The sequence below is a fragment of the Colobus angolensis genome, unplaced genomic scaffold (genome assembly GCF_000951035.1).
Source record: "Colobus angolensis palliatus isolate OR3802 unplaced genomic scaffold, Cang.pa_1.0 Scaffold127, whole genome shotgun sequence".
Lineage (NCBI taxonomy): Eukaryota > Metazoa > Chordata > Mammalia > Primates > Cercopithecidae > Colobus > Colobus angolensis.
Window position 1 is genome coordinate 4,101,176 of NW_012113919.1, and position 14,118 is coordinate 4,115,293.

At 32.5% G+C, this 14,118-nt stretch overlaps 1 protein-coding gene across 1 annotated transcript in view; it reads left to right on the forward strand.

Moving 5' to 3' along the window:
- CDH9 (cadherin 9, type 2 (T1-cadherin)) overlaps positions 1–14,118 on the forward strand; it is a 168,179-nt gene that overhangs the window by 126,960 nt on the left and 27,101 nt on the right. The window contains exons 4-7 of the mRNA XM_011933444.1: positions 8,746–8,865; positions 9,458–9,625; positions 12,078–12,265; positions 13,178–13,431. Of these exons, the coding sequence (XP_011788834.1) occupies positions 8,746–8,865; positions 9,458–9,625; positions 12,078–12,265; positions 13,178–13,431 (730 nt within the window). The remainder of the gene's footprint in view (positions 1–8,745; positions 8,866–9,457; positions 9,626–12,077; positions 12,266–13,177; positions 13,432–14,118) is intronic.

Consider the following 14,118-nt stretch of genomic DNA (forward strand, 5'->3'; position numbering starts at 1 on the left):
CTGTGTATGACAACATTTAACTCTATTAATATAAAAGGTTTAGATTTGTTAGTGAGACAATGAGAACTGATTCACATCATAAAAATAATTCTAAAATAACTGATACAAACTTAATTTATAAGATCTGCAACCAATTTCAACCAATTTCCCAAATTAGATACAATTAAATTGAACACTATTTCAAAATCAGTTTTCAGTGTATGATTTTGACATTCTTTTAACTAATATATGTTTCAGTCTAAAATAATTTTTATACAAGGAGAAACAAACTCATTCACTTTTACTGAATGTTTAATACAAAATGTTAACTATGTCAGATATTTAGCAGGAATAACCAAGAGTTTTTTAAAAACTTATTTATTCTCACCTCCAATGAAATCTCATCTAACGAGGAAAATGCAGTTAAATAGAACTGAAATAGCCCTTTCAGGTATACACTCTAATAAAACAAAATAATTTATCAAATTAGACAGGAGTCCTGTGAAATCATAAAATCATAAAATTTAAATACAAAACATGAGTGGATATGTTTCCTGTTATATTTTTCAGTACCTTAGTTACATGGAAAGTACTAGATTGGTTTGTATAGGACAACTAGTGGGTTAATTTAGACACATATCATGTTTTTTGCTTTGTTTTGTTTTGTTTTTTAATGGGTTTATATGTGAGATTAAGGTGCATGTAAAATTATACTCATCAACTTCCTATTGATTATTATTTTAAAGTATTTCTGTTTTTTAGTACCTTTTGAAAAATATTATTGTTTCTCTTGTGTACATATCATTTTACCAGATATGTTGAAACTTTACAATACAAAACTTTCACTTATCCTTCCTCAGAAAGATTTCACATACCTAGAAAAGTAAAAGATGTAATTAAGATAATGGAAATATTTGAATATGATAAGCTTTAAGAATAATTGTTTTAAATGTGAATACTCAAAATATTTCAAAGAAGTATCCTACTTTTTTTAAAAAAAGCAAATATTTCCCTATCAGAGACTATTGATATTTAATCGCACATAACCTGTATTTTCTCCTACATTATTTTCTGATACTTAATGAGCTATTATATTTTACTCTGTGTATTACTATTTGTCACCTGTGTACATAATTCAAATGTATTTTGTCTCATATGAAATAGTAATACATCTAGGTTCTATTAATATTTGTTGAGTAACAATATCAGAACTGAAATAAACACACACACACACATAAACATATACACACATACATATAGGTATTTTTTTAAATCCTTCACTGGTTCCATCACTCATAATAAAATATACAATATATAAGTTTATTCATGAAAGATGCTTTGTAGTTTATATTGTACAAAATCTCTTTCTGTAAGACAATCTATATTTCATTTACATAAGCTTTAGAGTGTAAGCAGTACAACTTCGGATTAGTGTAGGTTGCAAATACAAGGATTTGAGCCATTGTCAGTTGCATTTGCTACATGGCTAGAATTCCCACAAATTGAGACAAATAATATAGTAGCAGACAGATGTATGGCTAAGGCTGCAGCTTTTGGAATTAAAAAATAAAGATTTAAGAATACAGATAAATTTTAATCCTATTTGTAGAGGACAATTGTTATTCTTCATTACGAATACTAACATTATATGACTTGCTTCCACTTTGGTTCACCTATAACTTTGTATGTACTTCCATTACTTAAATATAATATAATATATTATATATAATATGCATTTGCAGAAAGTACTATACTTGGTTTAATTGCCTATTTTAATAAATAAATAAACATGAGCCCAAAAGAAATTAAACTGACTTGGTCAACTTACTACTAGCCTAATTTTAAAAAGAAAAAGAAAAGTTAATAGATGCAGAGTGTATTAGTCCATTTTCATGCTGCTGATAAAGTCATATCTGAGACTGGGAAGAAAAAGATTTAATGGAATTACAGTTCCACATGGCTGAGGAGGCCTCACAATTGTGGCAGAAGGCAAGGAGGGGCAAATCATGTCTTACATGGACAGCAGCAGGCAAAGAAAGAGAGCTTGGGCATGGAAACTCCTGTTTTTAAAACCATCAGATGTCTTGAGACTCATTCACTCTACGGAGAAAGATGCCGAAAAGACCCGCCCCCATAATTCAATCTCCTCCAATCGGGTTCCTCCGTGACACACAGGAATTGTGGGAGTTACAATTCAAGATGAGATTTGGGTGAGAACATAGTCAAACCATATCACAGAGATAGCTGGACAATTTTAATGCCTTACTATTTTTCTCTGCTAAATAGTTATGTTTATTATTCAAAATCTAGCCTGGAAATCTTTTAATTTATTACATTGTGAGTAACTCCTCTAAATTAGTATCTTTCTTATTTATTACTTTAAATCAAATGCCCTTCTAATTCAAATTAAATCTAAATTAGAATATAAGGGGATAAAGCCCCTGCATTTTAATACATACATATCTATATATAACTATATATATATATAAAACTATATATAACCACATATATCACTATATATAACCATATAAATATGTCTAAATAAAAAGTAGATGTATTTTACCTCTTAAACTTGTGTTGATCTTTTATTGTAACTCTCCTATCTTATTTGAAGGAGAATAAAAGACTAATTATAATTATTGTGGGTGTGATTTCTTTTACTCCTATGTATCCAAATAAACCAATTTACATAGGAAAGCTAAGAAGTAATGTTTAGGAACTCTGCCATGCCTTGTGTATCCCATATATTAACAGTTAAATCTGATGCATAATCAAAGAATTAAGAATACATCTATAAATAAAATAATACACAATGATTTAATTCTCAAATTATTTTCAGATAGTACAACATATTTTCATTTAAATCAAAGAGTTAAAGACTACAAGTATTAGCTTTGTTAAGAAATAGAGTCTTATGGAATAAGATAAGATTTATTTATTATTGACCTACCCTTCTTTACAATGTTATTTTCTGATGATCTCCATTTATCTGTCGCTTATTTCCATTCATTTTTATTTCTTAAATTATTTGTTTCTTCCTCTTCTCTCTCACCAACTCCTTCCCTTGTTGTTTCCCTCAGTTTCAATTTCTGTCTGTCACAATCATATGCCATATTTCACATTGGATTTTTAGTGCCAAATGCTCAACCCGTTTTCAGTTACATTAAAATGACTCCAACAAACTCATGAAATCTGAAATACATTAGCATATTCTAATCAGAACACATAATTTGGAAGATATATAAAAATATATATTTAAAGATAATGGGATACATTTCTATTACAACGTTTTGTATTTTCCTTTTCTATTTCTACTTTCTGTATTTTTTTATTTCTTGTGATCATTATACTGTTGATTAAATATTTTCTATCAACTCGCTTCATGTGCATGCTTTCATCTTCACCTAGGCAAATTCTTGTTGTGTAAATTTGGTGATTTGGGATGCATCCTTTCTCAATGACTGGAAATTTCCCCTACCTTCACTCTCAGAAACCTATCCAGTCCTCCTCTTAACGCTTTGACCCCCAACCAGGAATCGTTTTGTAATATTTTTACAGACAACAAAAATAACTCAGGCAATGAATTCTTCATGTCCCAGAGGTTCACTACGTGTGGATTCAATAATGTATCCAATTGTATTTGTAACACCAGAGAGATAGGCCATTTGGTAAAGTATTTATAAGGAAATTTCTTGACCAAATATATTTAGAACGGACTTAGACCTAGTCCAACACTACCACACACCGGGTTTGTGGTCATTAGCAACTTCTATGTGCCCAAGGCCCACATCCCATATGTATCATGAAGATAAAGTAATAAAAATCAATCAGGTGCTGAGAACTATGCCTAGTCTACATTAAGCATTCTGTGAAAGTTAGTTCTTATGATTTTGCACTAGATTCTCCCCTGGGTTTTAAATATAAAATGTTGAACAAATTAGATATGGACTCTGCCCTTAAAGAATTTGGATTTCACAAGAAAATAAACTTGTATCTAATAAAGCATGATTTCAATTCCTGGACATCTAATTAATGGACCCCTTATAATTCCATGACACTATCTGAAAACATCACCCCTACTTTCTTATTAGTGGCCCCCACAGCACAAATATTTATGTCAGGGGCACTGTTTGCCCCTGGTCCTCAAGTTAATGGCTGTCATTGCCCTATGGCAGAAGCAGACAGTTGACTCTGTCCAAACCAGATTCATAGAGAGGTGTGAAGAATAAACTCCTTTTTCACTTTCTGTAACTTTCATTACCTTATTCTCACATTGAGCCAAGTCAAAATATTCCAGTCTGTTTTCTACAGTGCTCAAAAGGTAGGCCTTAGGCTACAGGGTAAGATAAAGCCCATACTATTCACCTTTTTTCTTTGTTTCCTCTAGTTCATAAAGTGATTCTGTTTCTTTATCTTTTAGTTGGCTTTACCATTATATCAACCACCCCAGACATGTGGAAAGATCGATGATAGATAGATATAAATAAAGATAGATAGCTAGAGATAAAGAGAATGTGTGTGTGAGAGATAAAGCTTTTAAGTGTTATACAACGTAATAGGCTATGATGTATATTTTCTGACATTACCATGCCACAGAGTTGCTGTTTATTAAAGCAGTAAAGGCAGTATTTCCCCTCCTCAATACTATGTCTAGAAAACCATTTAAATTAGTAACATTTATACTGCCTAAGTAATCTTCTTACATAAATATTTTATTGTAAATTTACATAGAGAGATAATTAATAGATAGATGATGGATGATAGATACAAGGCCTATGTTTTGGGGTCATGGGGTCATTTACATTTGTAATTTCAAATATTTCAAACACTAGATTCAAAACATTTTCATATTTGCATATAAGGCACAAATATATAGAGAGATTTTTTCTTTTGTATATGAAGTTTATTTTGTATAGTGTAATAAACTGAATTGATTTAACTTCCTCTAATATGTGTAAATATATATGTAAGACCAACTGGCATAGCTTGATCACATTGTGTAATCTAAACTTTTCATATCTTTAAATAATAATAATACTAATATTGATGAATTTTTCTTCCATATCCAGAGGAATTCTTTTGGTTCCCCAAAATTTTTAGCCACCAAGTTATTTATTTATCAGCTTTTAACATTTCTTCACGATTTACAAAATGTCTTTGGAATTTTTCCTAAAGATTATTAGTTATATAGTTAAGTAAATAATGAATTAAGAATTACAGTAAACTTCTTTGATTCCTTAAGATAGTTACTATTTAAGATATATGCAAAACTCTTATAAAAATGTGAATTGCAAAAATAATGATCTCAAAATTATGTTCATCTCTTTGATATGAGATGCAATATATAAATTTGTCATTCAAGTTTCACTATATTTTACTTAGTATATTTTTATCTTTAATATGAAAATAAAATATTTATTTTAAATAAGTAAAGAACAAATAAAATTTATACATATTTTGGAAAATTTAGAGGGATGTAAATTTCCATGTGTATTCTCTTTAATTTTTTCTCTATAAACAAACATTTATAAAATTAGCATAAAACATATAAACCATTTTCTATTTAATTTTATTACTAAATACTTTTAACTGTGTAAAGAGTCATTACACTTCTGAAACAACTACAACTGTTTATTCCCTATAATCCAACACACTGTCTCTCAGTTTGCTAAAAAATAGCATATCAATGATATTTTGTCAGTGACTACCAGTGTTTAAAAGCATTCTTAAGTATTACCAGAGCTGAGAGGCGGAACAAGTATTTTACATGTGTGCTTTCAGCTTTTTGGTCACATCATAGAGTTTATTTCTGTTGTTTATATTAACTTACTTATCTTTGTCAAGCATTTTGGAGTAACTTCAAAGATCATCTACCCACTAACAGAGCTAATAATTGAAACTAAAATTCCACAAAAACATTATTTGAAAGAGTCAAATAAATATAGAAGATTGCTTTTACCTGTACCTGAAAGCTTACAGTAATGCTCACGTTAAAAGAAAAATAAAAGGGGTAATTCAAGAAACATCCCCATCAGAGAAATGCAAATCAAAACAACGAGATACCATCTCACACCAGTTAGAATGGCAATCATTAAAACGTCAGGAAACAACAGGTGTTGGAGAGGATGTGGAGAAATAGGAACACTTTTACACTGTTGGTGGGATTGTAAACTAGTTCAACCGTTGTGGAAAACAGTATGGCAATTCCTCAAGGATCTAGAACTAGATGTACCATATGACCCAGCCATCCCACTACTGGGTATATACCCAAAGGATTATAAATCATGATGCTATAAAGACACATGCACACGTATGTTTATTGCGGCACTATTCACAATAGCAAAGACTTGGAATCAACCCAAATGTCCATCAGTGACAGACTGGATTAAGAAAATGTGGCACATATACACCATGGAATACTATGCAGCCATAAAAAACGATGAGTTTGCGTCCTTTGTAGGGACATGGATGCAGCTGGAAACCATCATTCTTAGCAAACTATCACAAGAACAGAAAACCAAACACCGCATGTTCTCACTCACAGGTGGGAACTGAACAATGAGATCACCTGGACTCAGGAAGGGGAACATCACACACCAGGGCCTATCATGGGGAGGGGGGAGGGGGGAGGGATTGCGCTGGGAGTTATACATGATATAAATGATGAATTGATGGGTGCTGACGAGTGGATGGGTGCAGCACACCAACATGGCACAAGTATACATATGTAACAAACCTGCACATTATGCACATGTACCCTAGAACTTAAAGTACAATAAAAAATAAAAAACAAAAAAATAAATAAATAAAAAAAGAAACATCCTAAAATTGATGAACAAACTACTTGTATTTTCAGCATATTGGTAATGCTTAATAATTCATATTTCAATAACCTCCAATTGTGAAAACCACATTTATTCTAATATATATCATATAGGGTTATATAAAAAGGACATTACATGTACTTTTTTTAAAAAAACACTTTGTTGAATTTCTGCACGTCATAAAATGATTTGTGTGGGGGGAATAAAATCACTTTATCATTTTTGCTTTCATCTAATAAACACATGGGTGGATAATTTTTTGATGATAAAAGCTTACAACTGGGATGGATTAAGTAAATATGTAATGTTTCCATTCACTCACAGGACACATCAATTCCATTACAGTTGAGAAAACAGGGGCCTCAAGAGACTGAGCTCAAGTTGTCATCATTATGCTAATTAATTCTGAGAAAACATTAAAAAGCCTTGCTCAATTCATGTGTTAACATTCAAATATATTGACAGGAAATGAGCTGTTAATATTGATCTTAATTACTATGTATTAATTTTTGGAATTGGCATACACATATACACACAACATTTGAGAAACATCCACCGTAATTCTATTAGACAAGTTATTGAGTGTGTAATGTATGTGGGCTATTAAATTAGGTGGTAGGGCCAACGTGGAATCTTCCTGTTTTCAAAAACTTTAAAATGTGTATAAGAGTCAGACTCAAACTTTTAGAAATTATGTAAAATATACTGAAAAATGTCCTACAATGTAGCTTTGTCCAAGGGCATATCTAGTAGGCTTCAGTTAAGGGTGATGTTAGAACCATGCTTTGACTCTTTATAGAAATTCAGGAAAAAATAATTTTAAAAATTCATCAATATGTTTTATTATGTTGATCCTTGCTTTTAAAGCACTTCTATGTTTTGAAAGATTTGAAACAAAATTCAACATAATTTAAATTTAATGGTATAAAATTAGATAGTAAGCTTAAATTGCAGTAGTGATTGTGACACAGAATTACACACCATACAGCTTCTTTTGGAGAATAATGATTTACAAATGTGCATCAAATAACCAGTATTATGCAACATATCAATAGGGGTAATCATAAGCAACCATATTATATATATTTAAAAGAGAGGCATAGACCCTTCATAGTTAGATATATCTTGGGAACAAAAAATATCTTTCAAGTCAATTTTACAGCGTTTTGGTTTGTTTCTTCATAGAAATTCTCTCTTTATTTTTTATTTTATTTACCATTCACAGTCAAATATATCAGAGGAAAAAGCAGTAGCAGGTTAAAAAATGTTAGATTCATCTTTTAAATACATGTTTCCAGTTAGCAGTAAATGTATTAAATTACAAATTTCATGTGCGTTATATTCATTTTAAGAATGTTTGCCCTAGGCTGGGCGCGGTGGCTCAAGCCTGTAATCCCAGCACTTTGGGAGGCCGAGACCGGCGGATCATTAGGTCAGGAGATCGAGAACATCCTGGCTAACACGGTGAAACCCCGTTTCTACTAAAAAAAATACAAAAAACTAGCTGGGCGAGGTGGCGGGCGCCTGTAGTCTCAGCTACTACCCGGGAGGCGGAGCTTGCAGTGAGCTGAGATCCGGCCACTGCACTCCAGCCTGGGCCACAGAGCGAGACTCTGTCTCAAAAAAAAAAAAAAAAAAAAAGAATGTTTGCCCTAAAACATTTCCAATCAATTAAAAATGCAATGTATTAACTAATCTCATTATATTCACCTTACTGATAAATATAGTTTGATACTTTTCTTAGATAAAAAAATTAAGAAATACTTAAGTTTATAGAAAATGAGAAAGAAAAGTAACTTTTTTGGGGAAGTATCTAAATAAATTTCTTCAAACATACAACATTGTCTAATACAAAACACTGACAGCAATGTAATTTTAAGAAAGATTATTTCAAATTTGGAAGTATGTAAATGTCTCTGTTTGGGGATGGGGTTTCATGTAGGTACATCTGTTATACAAGTAACTGCAACAGATGCAGATGACGTCAACTATGGAAATAGTGCCAAAGTGGTCTATAGCATATTGCAAGGACAGCCATATTTTTCAGTGGACCCAGAATCAGGTATAACATTTAAACTTGGCCGACTTCTTGTTGTATAATACTTTAAGATGCATAATTAATTTAGAGATTTTAAAAATATTTTTAAACCATTATTCATTCAGTTTCATGTTTCTATTTGTTTCCTCTCATTATTGAATGTAAACAAATGCAAACTTTCTATTATTTCAATAACTTATTTGAACCCTTAGCTCTTTAAACTATTATTCATTGGGTTTAAATCTGAAACACTACATACAAAATTTCACAGAGATTCAGCACACTATGTGGCATAGAGAATACTTACACCTTGAATGTGACAATTATCACAATTAAACAACGTATTTGTCTAAAGATTGTTGACTGAAGTCAATTTTTGTAATCAAAAAAAAATAAATACATTGATTTAGCAAAACCCATTTCATGAACAATAGCCCATGGCAAAATCCTTCCTGTTCTGTGAATTATGTTAAAGTGGTTATGGATTGAAAGACATATTTAAATACATTGACATTTTATGTTTGTTATAATCAACTTCTGTAACATGAATCTTATCTAGCTTAATTTTAAAACTCAGCGATTTAATTGCAAAACTTTTGTCTGCTTTTTCCAAAAGGCGTAATAAAAACTGCATTACCAGACATGAGCAGAGAAAATAGAGAGCAGTACCAGGTTGTTATACAGGCCAAAGACATGGGTGGCCAGATGGGAGGCCTTTCTGGAACCACCACAGTGAACATCACGCTGACAGATGTCAACAACAACCCTCCTCGATTTCCCCAGAGTAAGGAATGTTTCAGTGATCTCATGTCTGAAAACTTCTCAAACACACTAGTAGCCGAGTTTAATATTCACGCTTCATGCTAGTAGTTTTGCTATTGGTTTATGCATAAAGGAAAAACCACAATCCATTCCTCTACAAAAAGAAAAAAAAATCACAATTTCCCACAAATAGAGAGTAATGGTGATTATTTTCATCATTTTGGGGGGTATGTAGTGTGAGAGAACAAAGGATTAAGCTTCTCTGGCAAGTTTTTGTTGTTGTTGTTGTTGTTTGAGACAGAGTCTCACTCTGTCACCCAGGCTGGAGTGCAGTTGTGTGATCTCGGCTCACTGCAACCTCTGACTCCTGGGTTCAAGCAATTCTCCTGCCTCAGCCTCTTGAGTAGCTGGGATTATCAGTGAGCGCCACCACACCTGGCTAATTTTTGTATTTTTAGTAGAGACGGGGTTTCATCATGTTGGCCAGGCTGGTCTCGAATGCCTGACCTTGTGATCTGCCCGCCTCGGCCTCCCAAAGTGCTGTGATTACAGGCTTGAGCCACCGTGCCTGGCCTCTCTGGCAACTTTTTAATTAACTTTTCTAATTTTGAAGCATTATAAAGTTTTCCAGACTTCCCTTCTCAACATTCACTAAGATTGTCTTAACATTTTCCTTTGGATCCTCTTCCTAATTAGGAGTGTGGACTCTCACGTCTGGCTATCTGGATTCAAATCCTGTGTCTTTCACTTGTCTTAGCTTAGCTACCTTGTTTGCATGTAAAACTTAAAATCTCTTATCTAATTGATTGTGAAACACAGACTTCTTGATATTTTAAAAATATCAACGCAGATTGGCTTATTTAGCATCATTTTTATATTTTCCTAGTGGCCGATAGAGTTATGGTTTACCACATTTGTGAAGGCATTTTAGACATATTCAAGTTTGGTAGTATCTCTGCTACCAAATTATGAAGATTACATCAGTTAACACTCTTTCAGTTGTAACCATTTTAGGACGGACATTAAACCATGGATGCTTTGCATTTCATGACCTCCTGCAGAAAAAGATTTCCATTCTCTGCTGAAATTTGTTATTTTGCAGAGAATAAATACATAAGGAGTCCTATTTTGAAATATTCAATTAAAAGCTGAAACTTAAATTCATATCACTAATCTCAATACAGTAAAACAGTTTTCCAGGCAAATTATATTTAAAATGTTTTATCGAGCTTTGGATTGGTGGACATATTTATATGATATATGTAAAACGATAAAGTTTGCTGAGAACATAAATAATAAGTCTAAATAACATAAACCTAAACTTTGCATTCATATTCCTTTATAAAGAGTAATACTTAATGCATTTTTAATTTGACATTCTGTAATTCTGCTATCTATAATAATGTTAACAAAACTCTGGAACTACAATAGTTAAGGACTAGACCCAGAGCTAAATTTATGTCATCCCTAAAACAAACCTATGAGTGAATTACTATCATTATCATCCTTGTTTCTTAGATGCGGACATCAAAGTTTAGAGAATTTAACTAACTGGCCAGGTAGTCAGAATTCAAATCCAGGCAATTGGATTTATATACGCATATTCTTAATCACCAAATCAATTGGAAAGAATCTAGACTTTGAAGTCAGAAAGAATTAGTTTTTGCATTCTCCCTTTCCCAAGTCTGCAGGATAATTTCCTTAAGGCCTGCCCCTGAAGATGATACAGCTAAATTGGTCTTTTGAGGACTAGTGTGAGGATTAAATAAATTAGCATATAAGCCCTTTGACCTTGTATAGACTGCACCACATTTTAAATGTTTAAAACTATTTCTGACCTTCATTAACATTAAAGTTTTTTTTTTTTTCTATTGTGTCTTGAATAGGTAGCCACAAACTAAAATGCTTTTAGGGATACCAGAATATAATATAATATTTGCGTGAACCTACAAAAAATAGAAAAATCCATGCCCCACTAAAATATATTACAACTAAAACAAACAGGCAAAAAAAAAAAAAAGGAAACATTGGTCTGTATGGCATTATTTTTTATTCCTGAATAAAATAATAAATGGATTTTTAAAATGTAACTGAATACATGTAAAAAAAGTGTGATGACTGTTTTGAAAGCCCCAAATGAGCAGTAAATAATTGTTTTTCATGTTCTTTTAAGTCAAAACTACTGGATTCTTATATCAGGCCTACCATCTATAGTCTAAATAACCTTGGGACATTCTCTAATTTTTTTTTTTTTTTTTCTGGGACTTACACTTCTCATTTACAAAATGAGAGTGTTCTGTTTTATAAATTATTTTTCCAAATTAAGAAATATATAATTTTGACAGCTTACAATTCAATATGATAAAAACTCTCCCTATTTAAAATTAATGTATTTAAGTTAAAAATGCAGAGGAAATGAAAGAATGTTGTTATCTAAAGATGAAATGTCAAAACAACTCTTACTTAATTTATAGGTACGTATCAATTTAATTCTCCTGAGTCTGTACCTCTTGGAACTCATCTTGGAAGGATAAAAGCCAATGACCCTGACGTGGGGGAAAATGCAGAGATGGAGTATAGCATTGCTGAAGGAGATGGTGCAGACATGTTCGATGTCATCACTGACAAGGATACACAGGAAGGGATTATAACTGTCAAACAGGTTTTCTTTCACTGTCTTCATTTTTCCATTGAGTGCTTTATAATTCATTTTTGCTTTTCAGTAAAGGGGGAAAAAGCCTGGGATTTATTTTCTCCCGTCTTTTACATGCTGTCTATCCTTCAGATAAATGGGAATAGTTGTGATATCACTTCAAACAAGTTAAATGTCTTCATAATTGACACTTAAAACCTCAGTTGCTCATGCTTACACTAGAAAATAGTCAAATTAAAATTAGATAAACTTCAAGGTACTTGTTTGTAATTCTCCATAGAGGAAAAAATAAACATGCAGCCATCATTATCTCATGTACTTTTCAAAATATTTTCATGGCTAAGTGTGATGATCTATTCAAATAAATACAACCTGAAGATGCTCTGTGTTTTCCATTGGTTGCCACGATTTTCAATGCAGTGTGAGAGAACATTCTGAATCTTTACATCTAATAATACAGCTCAATAGTATCATTTCATATTGTCCTTATTTCACTTTTTATGCATATCTTACTTTCCACAAGCTCTCAAATAGTTGAAATAGAAATGTTTTATTCTATACTTCTATTTTATATTTTTCTTCTGATTGTTACTGTATAACTTTAATAATGATAACATATATTGTATAAATCCATTAGATAATACTTCATTTACATGTCACCAAAAAAAATGAAGCATATTACTAAGTGAGCATCAAAATCAACGTGTATGCCATTATATTAAGTTAACCCTCTGTGAATAAGTGTATGGCAAAACACATAGTTATAAATTTATTGCATATACCTATGAAGCAACCATTGAGAAAGTCATTTAAACAGAATTGTTGGTATAATCATGATCACTGGCTATTAAACTTTGAAATCGTCTTCCGTTGTCATATCTTCTGAATTACGCTAATTTCTTTTATTTTATTTAACTTCAGAATTTAGATTTTGAAAATCAAATGCTCTACACTTTAAGAGTGGACGCAAGTAACACTCACCCTGATCCACGATTCTTGCACCTGGGACCTTTCAAAGACACAGCTGTGGTCAAAATATCTGTGGAAGATATAGATGAACCTCCTGTGTTCAGTAAAGTCTCTTACTTGATAGAAGTAGATGAAGATGTAAAGGAGGGCAGTATCATTGGACAGGTTACAGCATACGACCCAGATGCCAGGAACAATTTAATAAAGTAAGTACTTTGAAAACATTTATTATGTTTTTAGAAATATAATCATCTCACTATTTACAAACTGTGTGAAAAAATGGTTGCACAATGTATAATCAAGCACAGTAATAATACCGAACACTTCCAGAGCACAGATTCTTAGCTTGGCTGCCTTTGAAATGCTCTGGGTACAAGGTAGATAGTAGTATAAACTTTTTTTGGAGATGATAAAACTGAGACTCCAAGTACTTAAGTAATTTGCCCATTGTTTATTAGCAAAGCTGAGTGTAAGATCCAGGCAGTTTAATGCCAGAGTCAATGATTTTAATACCTTTATCGTTGCTGTAGTCCTTGTCTCATTATCCCTCTTGGTTGAATAAAAGTTGACGTAAATAATGAACTAAATAAATAAATTAGGCCTGGCGCGGTGGCTCAAGCCTGTAATCCCAGCACTTTGGGAGGTCGAGACGGGCGGATCACGAGGTCAGGAGATCGAGATCATCCTGGCTAACACAGTGAAACCCCGTCTTTACTAAAAATACAAAAAATTAGCCGGGCGAGGTGGCGGGCGCCTGTAATCCCAGCTACTCGGGAGGCTGAGGCAGGAGAATGGCGCGAACCCGGGAGGCGGAGCTTGCAGTGAGCCGAGATCGCGCCACTGCACTCCAGCCTGGGCGACAGAGCGAGACTCCATCTCAGAAAAATAAATAA